We start from the raw sequence: 19,844 nt of genomic DNA on the forward strand, positions 1-19,844 counted from the left end.
AGTGCCAAGAAACCACTGATGGGATAGGTTGTACATAAGAAGTATATTTAGTGCCAAGAAACCACTGGTGGGATAGGTTGTACATAAGAAGTATATTTAGTGCCAAGAAACCACTGGTGGGATAGGTTGTACATAAGAAGTATATTTTATATGATGACGTAATAGATGCATTTGAATGACCTTTGTCTTCTTTTAGCAAAACCCACGTCACACCCGACCTTGGCACAGAGCCATTGAAAGGAAACTCACCACACATACGTGTGCATGTATATATTTTTTTATTTACATTTAACGAGGCAGAAAGATGTAGTGCATGGCAACACAAGACATATAACACACAATGAACAGTTTAATAAATATGAAATGGCTGTTTGATGTGGCAAACCACTTAGAATGTGAGAAGATGATGGTTACATGTTAGAACAAGAGAATAATCCACTGCCTTTGGGGCACAAAGCTTCATCCAGGTTTAATACACAACAGGAATGTGCTGATAGAGTGATTTTTATGCTCCATGTCAATGCATAAGAGGTGAAATTAGTGACCTCTCACTATGCTATATCTGCAGTGATTTTCACTAAAGTATGCATTTATCATGATGAGGCAAAGTTCTACAAAAAGAGAAATCAAAGAAGACAAAAGAAATTCCAGATAATGTAGTCTGTATCTGATAAAAGTAAAAACAGGCAAACATGGTCAGAACAGTGTGATAGTACTAGCTGAATAGGACATCTGCTAACGTAAGAGGAACACTTTCATACAGGTGATAATGAGTTATGCTAGGCGAATGGAAGGAGATGTGTGCGGCATAATGTTAATCATAAGAAAATCCAAAATTGTCTACATTTCCAGTCTCTTCATGACCGTTTGCGGCGGCGTCACATATGGTCTGGATGCTGGTACTGCCTTGTCTGCTGTTGATCAGGTCCTGGTGAACCATCATCTTAGTTCTTGGGGAGAAGGAGAAATAAGAAAATGATTTAGAAGAATTGTGTTAAATGAGAGTCCAACCAGTGGACTAGTGACAGTACTTTCATATTCAGCAAACAGGCAGCATCTAAACATTTCACTTTTGTCTCCTGTGCTACTAATTGAACAAGGCTCTCCTGAATGGTGTTGTGTTCTGTGCCTGAAGTATTAAGATATCAATGTGTGTATGGTACATGTACTGAACATCTTTGGAGGGGATCTCCTGCTATGGAGACAACAATTAAAGAGTGGAAAACCAAGGTGAAGACATTATAGAGATGTGCATTCGCAGTGGGCTTGTCCTGGACCAAAACTCATTTCATTGATGCCCAAGAATCAACGGTTGCTTCCATTGGAGGAGGGAATGCATATGATGGCAGATGAAATTCATGAAGGTAATTAAGACAATAAATGAGACCAAAATATTCAGGCTTTCTACTCACTAATTTTTACAACAATTTTGTAGAGGTGCAGCCTCTCCCCCGGTCTCTGGTAAACAGACAAGTGACTATGCCATTTAGGGGCTGTGTCCCACCCCCTGTTCCAATAGTGCAAATATGAGACGAATTGTGTACCCAGACAACTGTATTATCCATACCCTAAGCAGAAACAGTGAGGATAAGAATGGTGTGGACCAAGGATTATAGAAGTGATGTAATTTCATCTATAACATCATATAGTTGCATAAGAGACAAGGTAAACATGCATTTATTATAGAATAGCACAGATATTAGGCGACACTGTGTTTAGATATGAAGGATGTTATTCACACTCAATTGACATTAGACATCAGAAAACTGGTTGTCCTCAAATATATGCAGGAAGGTAGTTCCCTGACAACAGAAATGTGACCAAAGCAGACGGCCATTATCTTAAAATGGACTCTACAGTGTGTCTTCCAAATGAATAAAGGCTTTAAGTCTGATAGGAGTTTACAAATGTTTAGAAGTGCTGAAAACACAAAAATGTAGTACTGTGTGCAGAAAATGGAGTGTATTGGGCAGAAGCCAAGGTAAGATATATATGGCAGAATCAAATAGCACAATATGTGATTTTCAGCGGTGTGCCTCATAAAGTGGAAATGGCATACAGCCAAAAGTAGATAAGCAGGGTGAGATGGCCTTTGACATAATGTACTATAAGTCTGGAAAGGTAAATGCAGCATTTGGTAAATTTGGTTTGTTCAGTTTTAAGGTTGCAACATATATCTCGTGGTTTAGTAAAATTTGGGAAACTACCTAGCCTTGCTAAATTAGTCATGTGTTTCAGGGAGTATTTATGTCCAATAGAAATCAAGTGATTTTTGACCTCTAAGTAAAATGCCCAATCAAAAGCCTATTGAGATTTAAGGTTCATATTAGCATAAATGATTGTGCAATTTGTTGCCATTGTATAAAACCCATGGTGTATGAGTTGAGGCATTTCCTTTTTCAGCTGTAAGAAGCAGTGATTAAACAAATGTACTCCCAACTGGCTGCCCATATGTCTCTTCTTTGCACAAAAGTATATTTATTTTCAGGGATGGCTCACTGCAGATAATTGTGGCTGAGAATTAATCTGTTTACAATTTGAGTAAACAAAAGCCTCAATCATTCTGATCTCTTTGCTAGCTGGGTACTTTGTTATCATAGTAATGCACACACAGTATATTTCATGATGCTCCAAACTTACAACATGCATATGTTTTAAGGACTGCTGACAGAATACTATTTGATTCAGCCAATTGTGCCTTTTATGAGTGGTTTCCAGCCACTAACTAAGGCATGGGCATGGCAGTAACTAGATACAAGACTTGGCAGCCATATGATTGGCTAGATAGGGTACAGTTGCTGCATAGGATATAGAAATAGTGCTCTCGGAATGGGATATAGACATGACAGTCACTGCATAGCATATATAAATGACATTGCCTGGGTGGGATATAGACATGAGGGTCACTGCGTAGCGTATATAAATGATAGTCACTGGGTGGGATATAGACATGAGAGGTATTGCATAGCGTATCTTAATTAAATTATCTGAGTGGGATATAGACATGACCGTCATTGCATAGCATATATAAATGACTTTCACTGGGTGGGATATAGACTTAAGAAGCATTGCATAGCATATAGAAATGGCATTCCCTGGGCAGGATATCAACAGGACAGTCACTGCATAGCATATAGAATTGACAGTCACTGGATGGGATATAGAGATAACAGTCATTACATAGCATAAAGAAATGACAGTCACTGGGTGGGTTATCAACAGGACAGTCACTGCACAGGATGTAGAAATTACAGTCACTGGGTGGGACATAGACATGACAGTCACTGCACAGGACAAGAAATGATGGTCACTGGGTGGGATGTACACATTGCCTTCACTGACGCACACGCACAGCACTCATTATACATGCTGTAGTTTAGAGTGTAACTCTACAAGCAACAGGCCTAAAAGATGATGTATAGTATATAGACATGGCTGTCAGTGGCTTGAACTATAGATGCAAAATAGTCTTTACACCATTACTACATGGCCGTCACTGAATAATATATATACATTATTGTTAATACTGTCAACAAAGGGTTTAATGGGACATCACATAGACGGATAGCACATATTTCAACAGTGTTTGCAATAAAATGGACTTCTGAATTCTCAAAATGTATCTGCATATTTTCAGGTGGTCTGAAATGCCGGACTGCCATTTTCTGGCTTGCCTCTTTATGAAGCATCCTGGATCATCATTTCCTCTTTCATACGCACTAGGTGTGTGATTCTTCAACAATATACAAACACACTTTTCCGGGGACAGCATGCCTGCGCTCCTGCATACAGGCGGGCAGGTGATTGTTAACGTGTGATCACATTGTGCCTGGGGGCAACACCTTTGAACATGTACACAAATGTAATGAAATGCTGTGCTCACACACTGACAGTGTGTTAAATCGCAACCTAGCTTGAGAGCAGTGGAGCGCTGTAAAGGGTGTGGGTAGCCAACCTACGGGCTGGCATCCTTTAACAGCAGCGAAGTACTGTGTGTTGCGGTCTGTGCATCCACTGGGATTAGTCCATGCTTAGGTGTTGTTAAAAAACCCATGTTTTTAGAGATTTGTGAAATTGGAGATTTGTGGGAGCATTCTGAGCCGATATTGGGATCGCGTTCCAGAGGGTGGGTCATGACAAGAGAAGGATTGTTTGCGGGATTCAAGCAGGATCGACCTATTTGCTGCATGAGGAGCGTGTGGGGCCATCTATGTGGAGCTTAGTTGCCAGGTACCCTGGTGTGCTACTGTGAACTATGCTTATATGTGCTCACCTGCGATGGCATGCTTGAAATGCGCACACATAGAGGAAAAGTGCTCTCAGAGCTTTCCATAACTGCAGGATGTGCAGTCGCTTGCACAGCTCCATATAAACGCACCTTACACACCTTGAGTGCTTTCTTTTTTTTACCATGTACTTCTTATCTAAAATGGGTTGATTAATTTGAGAAAAACAAAGCTGTGAGGGCTGGAAGGTTTTGGATGAATCCTACCCTCTGACATACATCTGGGAAACCCTTCATACCATTCTGTTTTGGCCGGCCATGCCATTACGGGATGGGAAAGACCAGAGCAATGCCAGAGGTTACGATTCATTGAAAGCCTTCCAGGCATCAGCTTTTTGTTTTGCTGAAGCTACCTTGAGTGGGACGGATATACCCAGACGTGAGTCGCAAGCTTTCCATGCCTTGAGACCCAAGCTACACATCACTAACAATGGCCAGTGAGCTTGGAAAGTCTGGGTTAGCTTGTTTCACTCCAAAGGAATATGGTCTAGCAGTGTGAGCTGAACTGCCCCTTCCGGGGTGAGTCCATGCCTGATTTGCATGTAGTTTTTCCCCTTATATAATAGCATCACAGGCTGAAAAGGTATGGTCTGGAAGGTGGACCAGAGCAGTGCCAGAGGTTATGATTCATTCGAAACCTTCCAGCCATCACCTGTTTTATGGCTGATTAATTTGGGGAAATGACCCACTGGTGCATAATAGAATAAGCGAGGTTCATATCTCATTCCTCTGGTCTGGGGAACCTGCTCTGGCCCCACAAAATGTTCTAAATGTCATATAGATAAGGCTGACTCAACAGAAAGCAGCCGTTAAGGCTGCCCCCACAGGGCCGGTCTTATGTATGCCTCTCCTCCTTTTCAGGGGGTCCGCCCAGCACCCCTCCTCCTGCTGTGCAGCACTGCCACTGCCTCCTCCACTTACATTTACAGGCCTCCAGGTCTGTGCAATAGCTCTCTCCTGAACACTAGCTTCAAAACCCGACACACTACGCAGCGTGCTTCCTGACCCAGTCTTTTGTGCATCGGGTTTGGACGGATGCGTTCTGGAGGATGCGAACACTTACAGGGAAGAAACTAGAATCCATACATAGGACCAACAATGTTGTTTTCATTTTTTTAACAGTTTCAAGAGACATGAATAAAGGGCTCCTTAATAAATGAGTGTAAAGTGTGCACCAGTAAAAGCAAACATTGCCTGTTGGTGTAATAGTCTGATTTTTGTTAGGGAGTTAGGGCTTTCTTGAGGTTGCATCAGATTGGCACTATATCAACTGGCCAGTCAGAGAAAAGGGCAAGGGAATCTCAGAACTCGTTATTGCATTCTTTCTTGCATATTTTAAACAGTTAAGGGACTTGTATCAATTTGCCCCTTATTTCTTCTTGTTATTCAATACCAGTGTAATTTCATCCTCTGGAAAATGCATGTCCAATTGTTTCTTTTTTTAACTAAAAGACGTTTTGAGCACTCTTTAAAGAGACTGAATGTTGCAAATCCTGTGGAAAGGTCCGGGGCTTTTCTGGATGCTGGAGACTCTGCCAGACAAAGCAAAGTCAAAGCGTGCCGAGATTGTGGGATTGGGCGCTTAAGGTGTTGGTGTTGGTGTTATTTATTGACAAATGTCAACCTATTACTCATGAGTGAAACTCTGCACACCACCTTAACATGTCATCTATCATGTCAGGCACAGTTGGCATCAGTTCAATGGGTAGGTGACTCAAAGCAACATCCTGGTGAAATGCCTTCCTTTATTCCTAGCATATGTCTTCACATTAGTGTGTAGTCATGTTGTGTCCCGAAAGAAAGTTACCAGACCGAATAAACCTCATTTACCTATTTGCAGGAGCCGCTTACCTTGGTCTTGATCTTGCGCATAAGACAATTGCAAAAATGAGAGCAGCGATGACGACAACACCAGCGACTACACTCACAACGATTATGACGACTGAGTTATCTGCAGAAGGAGAGAGAGAGAGAGACGGTGTACAGATGTCAGTCCCAGTCGTATCATTGCACCTCGCTCTTGTACAGGACTGTGCGTGCTACACAGGAATTACAAGTATTGTACATATGTGATGTGAACTTGACCCGCCTGCATACGTGCTCACAACTGTAAAGTATCCCATGCTAGAGTCAGACATCAATCATCATCATCATCATCGCCATCAGATTTATTTGGGGATTACTTCACATAAAAAGACCCATCACCAATACAGTTTATAGCGTAAATGCTAAATAATCACCGGTATTTAAAATACAATAAGAATCAAAGCAGTTCTCGTTGGTTCTTAAATGCAATGCCACCTGCAAATGTTGAAACGAAGGAGATGTCATACTATTAGCCCACGTAAATGCAGTGGGGCATTGTCTAATAGCAGTATCTCGTAAAACAGATAGAATCGCTTTCTTCCTAAGATCAACGTAACAAGTCCAAAATAAGCTAAAGTGATCCGTGTCTCAAATTGATCTGCTCAAAAACTGACTAAACGTTCATAAATCTAAATTATTCTTCCATCAACCAATTGCTCCAGCCTAATTAATAAAATTAAAACGGGCTTGAGTTACGAAATGTCTCTGCTTCCTATCTGGGGACCATTCTAGATCCCGTTGAATATTGTTATCAAAAATAATGATCTCAAGAAATATAGCGAATGGTTCAAGTATCTCCTTATTACCGCAATCATAATGATTTCACGTTAAAAACATCATTTTAACCCTATTATCCTCTGTTTTAGTAGATGGTAGTGAATAGGTGGATAGTAATACTATGACTAATTTGGCCAGTTCTGGTTTAACGTATTCTAGCCAGTGAACCTTATTTTCCTTTTCACAGCGCATACATACATGTAATACTTTGTGAGTTAAAGTAGCCGTTCTTTTTTTACAGATATTTAAATACATTGCTCCCGGATTAGCTCAAATCTCATCTTCTACAAATGCCGTCCCTAATTCTTTATGTACCGCATACTTGGGTCCTCAGTAGGAAGATCTAGTGGGTTCTTGCAGATCGAGTCTTCATCTATCAGGATTACTGGTGCAGACTTAAATACTCAAAAAGCAGAACCATAGTTGGCCAAAGTTTTGAGTTTAGCCTCGTAGGCTTATAAAATAAACTTTACTGGTGTAGCTTTACAACTTGAAACAAACCTGAAAACACCCACAATTGCCTGCAGCATCCTTGCCGATTGGTTCAATATCTGCATTCTGATGACAATGCAGAATCATAACACATGCACAGGTAGTCCTAGTGTCTTACAATAAGAACCGACTATTGATATGAAACTTCTCAAAGTAAACTCCATTATTGCTGATTTTGCAACATCCATTTTTAAATCCAATGCGTTCTAATAATTAGAGTAAGTAGTTAATGTCTGTAACACGCGTGGGGTCCTAGCTAGTAGAACGCTATCATCTACATATGCCAGAAGGGGAATGTGCATATTATGTGTGGATGGTACGTCAATATTTAGATGGTACGGTTCATCATGCAATGCATTTGTGAATAGATTAAAAAGAAGAGAGGCAAGGACACATCCTAGCCTGACATCCTTTCTTACTGAGACAGGAGTAGTCACATGTCCATCTTTATCATATCTTATGGCAATAGTACTTTGAGCAAGAATGGCTATCAATATTTTAATACTATATTGCAGTACCCCTATATTATGTAATATCCTCCAGAGTTTACCTTGATTGACTAAACCAAATGATGTTGACAGATCAATAAATGCTGCATCAAGGGATTCTCTTTTTAAATAAAGGGACTTTGCAGTAATTAACTGTGAATTCAAGCCTGCTCTTGAGTACCCAAACCTTTAACAAAATGTTTGATTGGATTTTATTCTCTTGCACCCAAGTCCACAACCTGGATGCAAACACTTTACCAAAATGTTTGCATGAGGTGTCAAGAAGGGCTGTCGGCCTGTTACTTGTCAGACGGTTTCTTTCTCCTTTATTATATCAGAAATATAATTGCAACCTTCCAAGGGAAGGGATAAGAATTAGTTTGAAAGATACAATTATACAAAGTAGGTAAATGTGGGCGCGAAACCTCTGGTGAAAGCTAATGAAGATCAGCTGGTATGTGATCGACGCCAGGACTCTTGCTGGGTATCAGTGAGGCAATGGCTAGAAGGTCATCATCTACAGTTATCATGCGAAAGACATCATCGCTGCGTGTATATCATCCCTCCTCTATGTGTGCTACCAAACCCCATGAGTCTTCACCAGGAGTTACATGGATAATCATTCCAAGAGCTTTCCCATGTGAAGCACGGTGAGTCACTAACTCCCAAAGAGTAGGTGAGTCAGAGAATGAGGCGACTATGAGATCTTGTGCCCTTGGCCAGCTGAGCCTTCCCAACAGCTAGAGTACCCATCAGTGTCAGGCAACAGTCATTGTTTTGCACTTGGTCATGCAATGTTTCAAAGAAGCTAATAAAAATATATAAGAAGACTATTCTTGAAATAATAAATCATGATATGTAATTATTTAGCACATGCACCATCCATCTTAAATGCACACCGAACATTATGCACTGGGAGTAGAGTGACTTGTGGATTTTGGAGCTGATAGGTGGTCCCTACAGACAGCACCTGACTCCCACCTATGCTCCATGTAGGAAATATGCAGCAACTCCATCTGCTGGAAGGTTCATGAGGTCCGAGGTGCTGATCCTGCATAGATATCTGCCTGACTTGTGCATTTGCTCAAACCAGGTGGATCCCATAGGCAATCATGTACATGGCTTCTGCCATGTACCAGCATGTGGGCGGCATTAACACATGATTTCATGAATGCATGTATATTCTACATCGAGACCCGGGTCTGGCATTTTTCTTCCAAGCAGAAACGACACCCATTCATGAACTCATCAGAGTTGCACATAGACAACTGCTTACCCATTCCTGTATATTTAAGTGGTCCTCTCTGTGCAGCTTGTGGGTCATTCCAGAATGAGCCCCATTGTGTTTAACCATTTGCTACAAATCACTAAGCACCAGGTATAATTAGTTAAAACTGGCATTCATAAACATGTTCATTCCTTCATCCCCTGTTATTCACATCACAACTTTAACCAAAAATTACAGGGCCATATTCAATGGAGAATCTAAAAGAGGCCTGTCTGAGCATCTCAAAGTTGCCAGTCCACATTTGCCGGACCAAGACCCAGTACCAGTTTATTAGCCATTCCCATACAAAGAGGACATCAACATGCCAGCTATGACTGATGTAACAAAGTCCCAAGAGCTCGAACGCAAAACTCCCATTTCTGGTTGACACATTTTTGAGAAGTTCATGCCTTAGCATATGCTTGCTTGCAAGTTTCACCCTCAATAGCATAGCTTAAGTTCGATGCAACCCTCAAACCATGTAACCAAGCAAGGACCCAAACAGTGAAATGTAGATATACCATATGGAAAGTCACTTGCAGGCTTAGGTTTTGGTGTTTTTTCAGCATTACAGAGCCAAATTCTCATAGATTACTTTTCATTTTATGCTTTCAGAGTCCACCCCCTACAAACTCTCCATCATATAATTTTTAATTCTTGCATTACCTTCTCTTGTGCCATTTCCACCATGACAGGCATCACATTAATCAGTGAGAGGAACAGAAAGAGACAGAACGCAAGAGCAAACAAAAGACAGTGGGAACCAAAGTGAGACATATGGAGGAGGAAATGAAGATAGATGAAATGACAAACGGAGATAGAGAGGGATAAAGCGCGAGAGACTGTAACTGACTAAGAGACCACCATGCTTGAGAGGCTTAAGGACTACAAAGAAGGAAGAGAACTATGATGAAGGAGAGGGATTAGGATGAAGGGCTAGGACAAGGGATTACTAGGTTGATGGAGGACTTCAGAAAAGGACTCGGTAGCATAATTAAGACGAAGGACTAGAACAACGGAGAATGTCTGGGATGAAGGAGAAGGACTAGGCCAAAACAGAAGGAATAGGACTAAGGGACACTGGGATGAAGAAGGACTAGGATGAACGACTAGGAGGATGAAGGACTAGGAGGATGAAGGACTAGTACTTGGAAGGACTCGGGAGAAGAACTAGAGAGAAGGACTGTGTTGTAGGAGTATGGCAAAGGAGAAGGACTAGGGCAAAGAGATGGCTAGAACTAAGGAGGCCTGTGATGAAGAAGTAGAACAAAGGACTAACATGAAGCACTAGGATAATAGGGAAGGACTAGGATGTAGGAGTATGGCAAAGGAGAAGGACTAGGGCAAATAGATGACTAGAACTAAGGAGGTCTGGGATGAAGAAGTAGAACAAAGGACTAACATGAAGCACTAAGATAATAGAGAAGGACTTGGATAAAGGAGAAATAAGTACTAGGACAAATAATTAATGAATATGATGAAGGAGATGGACTAGGATGAAGGACAAAGGGGTAGACTAAAGGAGAAGTACTAGCATGATGGAAGAAGGAGTAGAAAGAAGGATGAAGGACGAAGGGGAAGAAATAAGATGAAGGGTAAGTTCTAGGACAAAGTGTAAGGAAGAGGATGAAGGCAATGGTCCCTAATTAAGGAGAAGAACTGGATTGAAGGAGAAGGATTAAGAACCATGATTCAGCAGAAGGACTAGGACATAGAAAAATCCCTACGGTGGATTTGTGCAAGGACTAGGATGAAGGAGGAGCACTAGGATGAAGGAAAAGGGCTGGAATGATGGAGAAAGACTAGCCCAATGGAGACTGACACTAATGAACGAGTATGATGAATGAGGACTATGATGAAGGCCTATGATGAAGGAGGAGGACTAGAATATATAACTATGATGAAGAAGGAAAAGGCAGAGGAAAAAGAATTATGGTGAAGGACTATGACAAACGAAAATGTCTATGATGAAATGAAGGAGAATGATTAGGATGTAGGCCAATAATGAAGGAGAAAGACTATGACTAATGACTATGATGAAACAGGAGGGCTATGACAAGGTACTATTCTGAAGAACTGTGACAATGATTATAGAAAAAGAAAATGGTTATGAGAAAGGACTAGCACAAAGGACTAGGATGATTGAGAAGGTCTGTGACAAGGTGCTATGAGGAAGGACTACGCCAAAGTAAATGCACTATAATGAAGGCAAAGGGCTATGAAGAAGGACTACAATGAAGAACAATGACACAGGAAAAGGGCTAAGAGGAAGGAATAGGATGAAGGAGATGTACAATGATCAAGGATTTTGATGGTGGAAATGGCTATGATCGGTAGATGAACCGTAACAAAGGAGAGGAACTATGTTGAAGCACTGTGATGAAGAACTAACACAAAAGAGTAGAACTATGACTAGTGAATATGATGAAGAACTATGAGGAAGGCACAGGAGTATGATGAAGGACTGTGATGATGGAGAGGATCTATTATAAAACAGAAGGAAGATGACGAAGGACTAAGACAAAGTCCTAGAAAAAAGAATGGTGAGGGGTTTGACCCACAAAATACAATCTGTAATACTATCTGTGATGTTGCCAATGCATACCATTAGCATTTCCAATTGACATACCAACCGGAAATGTTGGTTCTCAACACCCTTTCTCTCCTGTATATTCTCTGTGGCACTGTTTTGACCACATGGTGGAAGCTACGCGCTACCATATGTGTCAAAAGCAACACGATACAGCTGGTTTCCAGATTCACGTTAGGACAGCTGAGCCTGCCTGATATATGACATATATTTCAGTAAACAGCATATATATCAGACTCACTGAAGGCAGACATATGTAGCATACATGAACTGCGTACCTGTGATCTTTTCCTTTTCGCAGTAAAATCCCTCATAGTTGTCTGGGCATCTGCAACGCAAGCCAGTCGTGTTGTCTACAGCACCGATATCCTGAATGCACTCTCCTCCATTCTGACATGGGTTGTCCAGGCAGGGTCCCGCTACAGGCAGAAAGGAACACAGATGCACAGATCATGTTAGCCTAGTTCTAAATTACATCTTAAAGGTATTGCTCATTTTTTGTATCTATCAATTTTATATTATAACCTCATCTATACAAAGACCAACTCATTCGATAATCAGCACAAATTGAAGCAAATTGTAAGGTGGGAATAAAGATGTACATGCAGTAGTATGGAAGTGGAGTGTTATTGTTCCACCGACCCTGAACATCATGGTCTAAATTTGATACAACTGGGGCACAGCTCGCCTGACCAGCAACCACATTGTATTTATTTGTGGGTATAAAATACATAGAACAAATACGTTCCCATGTCTTCTTCCTGCTTGGATTCCTTTTCCAATGAAAAAGCCAAGCAACTGGGCAACTGGTTTCAGTTCCATGGGGTTCCCACTTCCTCTGGGAGTGCTCTGCGCTCAGTAAAACTGCTCTCAATGAATACAACTTCATGAAACCGCTATCACTGATACTGTGCTGGGTGAAAGTTGTTATGAGCACTTAGGCAGCTGTTCTCACCGTGGGCGGTGAGTTGGGTGGCACTGTGGGCATGGGTGACCAGGATGCTTTCAATGGACCAGGTGATGGCTGGGTGTGTGTGTGAGCTGTCAGAAACACTTAGGGCCTCATTACATGGTAGGCGGAGAACCATGGCGCTATTAGCGCCATGGTTCATGCCGGTAAAATACTGGCACCGCCTTGGTGGAAAGGGGAATTACCGCCCCATTCCAAGGTTGGCGGGGCGGTAATTCCCCCTTCCACCATTGCCCTTCCCCATTCCCATTTTTGCCCCATAGGGCATAATGGGAATGGGGAAGGCGCTAATTACGGTACCGCAAATTGCGGTACCGTAATTAGCTCCCTGGGTCCCTTTGCGGGTTGGTTTTTAACGCCTGCAAAAAGCAGGCGTTAAATACCCAAACCCGCAAAGGGAACTCGTAGTAAGGCGGTAAGGATTTACTGGTACCGGTAAAATACCAGTACCGGTAAACCCTTACCGCCTACCGTGTAATGAGGCCCTTAGAGTAAGTTTGAAGGTGTGTGGGAATGCACAAGTCCATGTCTAAAGATGGACACACAGACACACACACACACTCTCTCTTTCTCTCCAAATTTAGTAGCAGGAGCCAACCTTATTCATATAATTTAACATGACATAACCAAGAGCTGGGTAGGGTGACGTCCGGGTGGGCCCTGAATGTGTGTTTGCTTTGGCCCGGGGGTGGCCTGAGATAAGGGCAAGCCTGGGATCAACTCATCCAACCAGCTGTGAAAGGGGAGTCAGTAATGGTGGACCGGCTGAAACTCTGTGAGTCGGCGCTCGACTGTACCTTGAGTATGGCAGGGAGGATAGCTCAGGGGCAACAAGTCTGTGTTTGAGGGAAGACAACGCAGTGCAACACAGGTTTGAGTCCCGCGCTTGCGCTTCAAAACCGGCGCCACTATTAAGCGCGTTATAAAAGAGCAGTTATAAATATGGCCTTGGGAGAAAAGTGACTGTGTTAGTGTCTGTCTGAAACTATGAAGTAGCAGTCCCGTGAGTGTGAATGGGGGGCTGGATGGAGGGCTTTCGGTATGGGATGTCGACAAGATTTTGAATGAGCACCTAATTTTCTTCACAGCCTGGAAAGCACATGAAGTTCATGTATTCATGTATAGGACCTGTGTTAGTCTGTCACCAGAATACAGACACATTAAGTCACTTTCCATGGCACGTGACTAAATGGAGATGTAGAGGACTTTGCCCTTTATGTTGTGCAGATGAATTATACAAGTCAAAAGACTCCACAGGAAAGTCAACCATGCACAAAAGACCCCCACCACAGCCGTTGCGCTCTGGCCTAATAACTCAGGCCCCAGGTAATTACCACATGGTCCAGCCATTGATACCAAGTATCACTGCTTAATTGCAGTGTGTGAAGAATGGCAATGAGTTGGGAGAACCGAGCAAAGGGGAATTAGTACTTTTGGGTAATGGGCGTTTCCGTATCCACATGCACAGTACCTCCTTTGTTCCTGTGTTCACTTGAAGAATGTCCCCCTTCACACACTTTAATGTCCCCCTTCTTTTTCACTCTAGAGTGCCCCTCACTCTACTGTTTCTAACTGTCTTTCTGCAGTTCAGAACTGGATGTCTTCCCACTTTCTTTATCTTAGTCCCTCGAAGGCTGAGGCTGTTTTCTTTCTTGCTACTATGATCCCTCCTACTCTTCCCCTCCCACCCTTCCTTTCCTCCTTCCACTTTGCCATTTTCTTCTTCCACCCATAATTTGGCTGTAATCTTCGACCCTGTTCTTTCCTTTTCTTTACATATTTCTTCTACCGCTCGATCCTGCCGCATCTGTCTTTCCATGCCACTGAGCTTCTTCTGTCCTGCTTGGATTTCTCTCGCATTGATTATTGTCCTGCCCTCCTTCTTGCTCTTCCTGCCTTTCACCTCTTTGCTCTAGCTATAATTCCTCTGCTTCTCCACGTTCCTCAACCACATCTTCTCTTCTCTCTATTTTGATTCTCCCTTTCGAATCTCGCCTCCTTGATCGTTTTCTCTTGATTATCTCTAAGTGTATGCACAGCCGCGCTCCCCCCTATCTTTCCTCACTTGTCTCATCCATTCTCTTCCCCATCCCGGGCTCTCCATCGGTTTCTTCTTTCTGTGCCTAAGCCCCCTTGAGCATCGTCTCGTTTCCGGTCTTTTGCCCTTCTTTCACCTAAACATTGGAACTCTCTCCATTCGTCTATGCATTCCTCTCCCTCTCTTCATATGTTTTAATCTTATCTGAAAGCTTATTTGCGATCTCTTCTTTCTAATAACTGACTGATGCTTCTTTTACCTCCTCTTCTGTTTTTCTGGGAAAAATCAGTGATGTCATTATATACAGCAAAAACCCACGTGGCTGGTTGGTGAGATCTTGTACATGGGCGGCCTGCTCAATATGGGATGCCAAGCCATTGGTCCCAGCACGTCCGTCCAACTTCCGTCACGTGGGCGGTCTTTATCCGTCAACGGTGCAAGGCTGAGTAATTGGCAATTTATTTGCAAGACAAAACAATACATCTCTGTCTCTTGTAAGAGTGCACCTGGCATGAGCAGGCAGGGTTCTGGGGGGGGGTGGGGGACTCAGGCCACACTAACTCACACTTCACTCGCTCCCAGGCAGGCCGGCACATCTCCAAGGTCTTCCACCCCCTTTTTGGGCTATAATTTCATCCCTCCCTGTACCTTGCAGCACAAATCATAGATTGGGGGTCTAACAGTTTCACGATCAGTGGTCTGGGACTGGCTGGAAACTTGGAATGCAGGAGTCTTGGGGCTTTGGCATTTGGGTTCTATAACATAGAATTGGGACTGGTGGGGGTTGGAGGCCCGTGGCTTCCTTCGCCAGCGATCACGTCCAATCACATTTTTCACAGACACTCACCCCTCCTCCCATGGCCTTGCAGGGCATATACTTCACAGGGCACAGCGGCAACATTTTAGAACAATGAAGGGTTTATGGATCTGTGCGGCTCTGGCTTTTCTCATCGCTTCCCAAGATACCACCTTCATTGCTTCTAGATTTACGCGGCTTATGCTTGAGGAGGGGCCTGGCTGCCGCGCTGGGCATTAAGCGTCACGTCCCAATATGGCTGCTAAAATCCAAGATGGCGTCTGTCTCTGTGTGTGTACTACATGTAAAAAGTGCTATATAAATTCAATGAATACAAATACAAATGTGCATAACCAGGCTGTTCGTTTAATAAGGACCATTTCTTCAGTTTGCCTATCACTACCCAGGGAAGGCACATAGGTGCGTTTGAAAGCTAGCAACCACAAAATAGGAGTGAGCCCCGATTCATGCCTGTAAGGTCTCATCGTGTTTCTCGTTGCTTGCTCCATCCAAAACATTGCAAGAAAACAAGCTGCCTCGCAGAAACAATACATTTTTTTAGAACGTGTAAGGTTTGTGGTATATTCAGATCCTAATCATTGGAAGTGATTCAAGCAATAATGCAACGACAGAATGACATTTCAGGCGGGTGGCAGCCAGACTTACGGGTGAAGCAGCCTCGCGTGAGGCTGGAAATGGCGCAGACTTGATCTCTTGCGCACGCAGATCGCGAGCAGGCCACCGTGGAGCTTTCCGTGCAGACGCAAGTCTGCGAACAGTCATCGGTGACAAACCTTTCGCCGGCCTTGGAAGAAAAAGAGAGTTGCTCCTGAAGATTGTAATAAGTGCTACGTTTCCACAGGACATTTCATGCACACACAATGTGCTCTACATCCTCTAGTATATATCCGCAGGGTGCTTAGGAGAAGCGCACACATGGATAGGCAAGGACTGAGAATAGCAAAGGGTAATGTGACGTAGGGATGACTATTGTAGAGAATATTCAGACTCATTATCTGTCGGGGGTGTTGCTAGGTCTGGAAAAGACCCGGGGCTACGCTGATGTCGGAACTGTTGGGACTGGGGGCTAGCTATAGCCTTTTGGCTGTAGCTCCTGAGATTCTATCCGGGGCTACAACCATATCCCCCCCTAGCAACGCCTCTGTTATCTGTGCTTATTCATGATTTATTTGCTGTTGGACAGTGAAGACTAAGGTTTGTCCGTAAGATGTACCATTATTTTCGGTTCTGACTTGTCAACTATAGGGAAATGGAGAGAATTCCAAATAGGTTGGACCCCTGAATGTACGGCAGAAGCAGTAGGAATGTAGGCATGCCCGCCCCGTAAACGGCCCTTTGACCTGCCCATTTGTTCTATCAAAGGTACCTGTATATATGGAATGCTCTGCAGTTGTCTACATAGCTCAGCCCCCCTCTAATGATGGTACAAGTCTGCAACTCAGAAAACAATCTGTGTTCAAGGAGAGGCTGTAAGATGTCAAGCAGTGTGTCTCGGAGCTGGGGACAGAAGACCTCAGATGAAAGATCCCGGTCCAATATTTGACAAGGGGCCCCACAATTCTGAACACTTTCCAACAACAACTATCTACGCCCCCCTCAACAGCCCATTGCCAAAGCCTGCCTACAAAAATCACCCACAATTCCAACCTTAACGGCTACTCCAGACGTGTCACCAGTCCCCCGCTATTCCAGAAATCAGACAGGAAGCCACAGCTGCAGACTTACAAATGCACCGTGACACCCGCCCTCTAGACTGGACAGGAAGCTGTCATCATACATTTCACGTTTTAATAAAACACGCTTTGGTACGTTCATTGCCCAATTGTTAGCCCCAAATAATTGTTTACTACAAAAGTCTCTTATTCGTAATAAATACCAATTTCATAGCAATTTTGAACACTAACAATATCTTTGAGTATTGTTTTAAAATGTCTGTGTTTACGTGTGTCAGCAGAACAATTGGAATGTTTCTTTTCTGAAGGCTCCTTGGGGCAATCAAAGATACACATCAGAAGTGACACTTTTTTGGTGTGCGGCTTTATATACATCTTCACCCCAAAATTCCTATTACATTTTTCTATCGGAAATACACAGAAAAGTTGAGGATTGGGAATTTACAACATTTTTGGGCTCTATTAGAAGAAAATCATAAAGTCCACCACCCCACAATCCTGTACCTTCTGGCGAGGGTTCGCCACTGCCCCCATCACTCTCATTGTCACCCTACTGTCACTGTCACTACCTCAATCTGTCTAACTTTCTCTGCAAAATCAGAATCTAACGCAACCACACAACAGCACTGTACTCTTTACATTTGCGTGAATCAATCTTTGATACTTCTTTTCTTGAACAACGACTATATCAATACCCACATGATTGCAATTTTCTTACTTGAAAAGTAACAGAAAAATGTAATGGTGGGGATTACATTTTCGGAATACATTTTGGACAGCCCTTGGCTGAAGGCTGACATGCTGTCCTGTTTTTGTTACCTTGTAATACTTGTTCAGGTAAGTGCAGCCGCACTCTCGGTATGGCACGCAGTCTTCCCCACTGAGGACGTATCCGGGCAAACACTGGCAGCCTTCCAGGCACGGCGACTCGCACTCCGAGGCAGCGGCCATGTCGCTGCAGGATGCGGGACAGGCCGGCATGCATCTCTGGTACTCGCTGTTGGGAGGGCAGGACATTTCTGTTGAGGGAAAGGATACTGTAAGTGATTATGAATGGGACATCTGCTGGTATAACCGGGGGCGTAAGACCACCTCTGCTCACGGATGGGTCTTCCTGTGAATGGCACAGCCTCTCAGCAGAGTAGAACTGACTGATGAGGACATTGGGAGATTGTTTTGGACATATCACTGTCTGAAATGCTGCTACTTCTTGTAGGACCGGGGAGTAGTCAGTTGAGCACCTCTAGAAGCCTGTAAGAGGAGTTGTACAGAGTGTGCATGTCACATGACCATCTACTGACTCTGATTCTGAAGGTGGAGTAGGTCTGGGGTTGAGTCAGAAACATGTTAGACTGCAGCCATGCTTCACCCTGCAGTACACACCCACAGATATCCTGGTAGGCTGGCCAAGAATAGAGTACACAACGGGTCACAAGCAGGCTCAGTTGAAAGGCCACCAGGGCAGGGGTACAATCAATCACAAGTAATACAATCGGGTTTTTATCAGAATGGACAGGTGCAAGGTCATTGCTGCTGAAATCTGGCATAGCTTGGAAACTGTCTTATATATGTCAAGTGAAAGGCCATTGCCACTGAGCGGATGGCAGAATTGGGCTTCGTTAGTCACAACAGGCTGCATTATTGGACGAACGGGGCATGCAGACTTGCACGACTACGTGGCAAAATGCCGACGAGTTCCTTACCGCACGGCACCGCTTTCCTCCAGTCGGCGAGTGTGACTCCAGCTTCCTGGCACCGTAGGGCATATTGCTGCAAACTTGCGCAGAACATAGCAGTGTTGTCCAATGCTACGCATACATCAAAGAGGCAGTTGCTGTGGAAAAGAGACGTTCAGTTGATTACACACGCCTGTCTCCTGTTCCTGGAAGCACTCTACTTTGAGTTTGCGATCTGGTGAGGTCTGGGGGATGCCTGAGGTACTCCAGGGAGGGCTATTTAGCCACATGTCTGTCAAGCCTCCAATGTGACTGATTCTGCCCCAGCCCATGCGGCCTCTCAGAGGCAAGGCCTTTCTGAAAAGCCCATGAGTTCCACATTGACCCTTCTACTTCTATGTGCACTTCATCTAAGAGGTGACAGAGTGACTGACCCAGGGGGTGACTGACTAGACCTTTAAGACACTCTCTGCTGAAAAAGTGTCTGTAACTCTTGTGAGAAAATCAAGCTTTCAATCATTATTACTGCTTATCCAACCCTCCTTCAGACTGCGTATGGTCCACCTTTCAATTATTCAAAATATGCATTCGTTTTCAATGATACGACCTTCAGGAATAAGCACTGTCCACTACAAACACTCTCCAAATCTGTTAAGTGTGTTAACTTCAGCTGCTTTGCAATGCTTCCCACCTTCTGGTTTTACAGGAAATACAGTGCTCCTTCAAGGGAATGGCCCAGCAGCGGAATCAAGTGACCCACCGTGCAATGCCCAGCAGCAGAATCCAGTGACCCACTGTGCAATGCCCAGTGAAGCTTCAAGGGAATGGCCCAGCAGCAGAATCCAGTGACCCACTGTGCAATGCCCAGTGAAGCTTCAAGGGAATGGCCCAGCAGCAGAATCCAG

The 19,844-nt window shown here is 43.6% G+C and overlaps 1 protein-coding gene across 2 annotated transcripts in view; it reads right to left on the reverse strand.

The window, feature by feature from the left end:
* Positions 1–261: 261 nt before the first annotated feature.
* The window catches only part of LOC138491110 (uncharacterized), a 578,562-nt gene continuing 558,979 nt past the window's right edge, over positions 262–19,844 (reverse strand). For both annotated transcript variants that reach the window (XM_069617434.1, XM_069617433.1), the window contains 6 exons: positions 18,967–19,097; positions 18,083–18,282; positions 16,236–16,374; positions 12,044–12,184; positions 6,137–6,236; positions 262–950 (listed from right to left, as the gene is read on the reverse strand). In XM_069617434.1, the coding sequence (XP_069473535.1) occupies positions 815–950; positions 6,137–6,236; positions 12,044–12,184; positions 16,236–16,374; positions 18,083–18,282; positions 18,967–19,097 (847 nt within the window). In that variant the 3' untranslated portion in view covers positions 262–814. The remainder of the gene's footprint in view (positions 951–6,136; positions 6,237–12,043; positions 12,185–16,235; positions 16,375–18,082; positions 18,283–18,966; positions 19,098–19,844) is intronic.

This window comes from Ambystoma mexicanum, chromosome 10 (genome assembly GCF_040938575.1).
Source record: "Ambystoma mexicanum isolate Mex_15411 chromosome 10, UKY_AmexF1_1, whole genome shotgun sequence".
Taxonomy (NCBI): Eukaryota; Metazoa; Chordata; class Amphibia; order Caudata; family Ambystomatidae; genus Ambystoma; species Ambystoma mexicanum.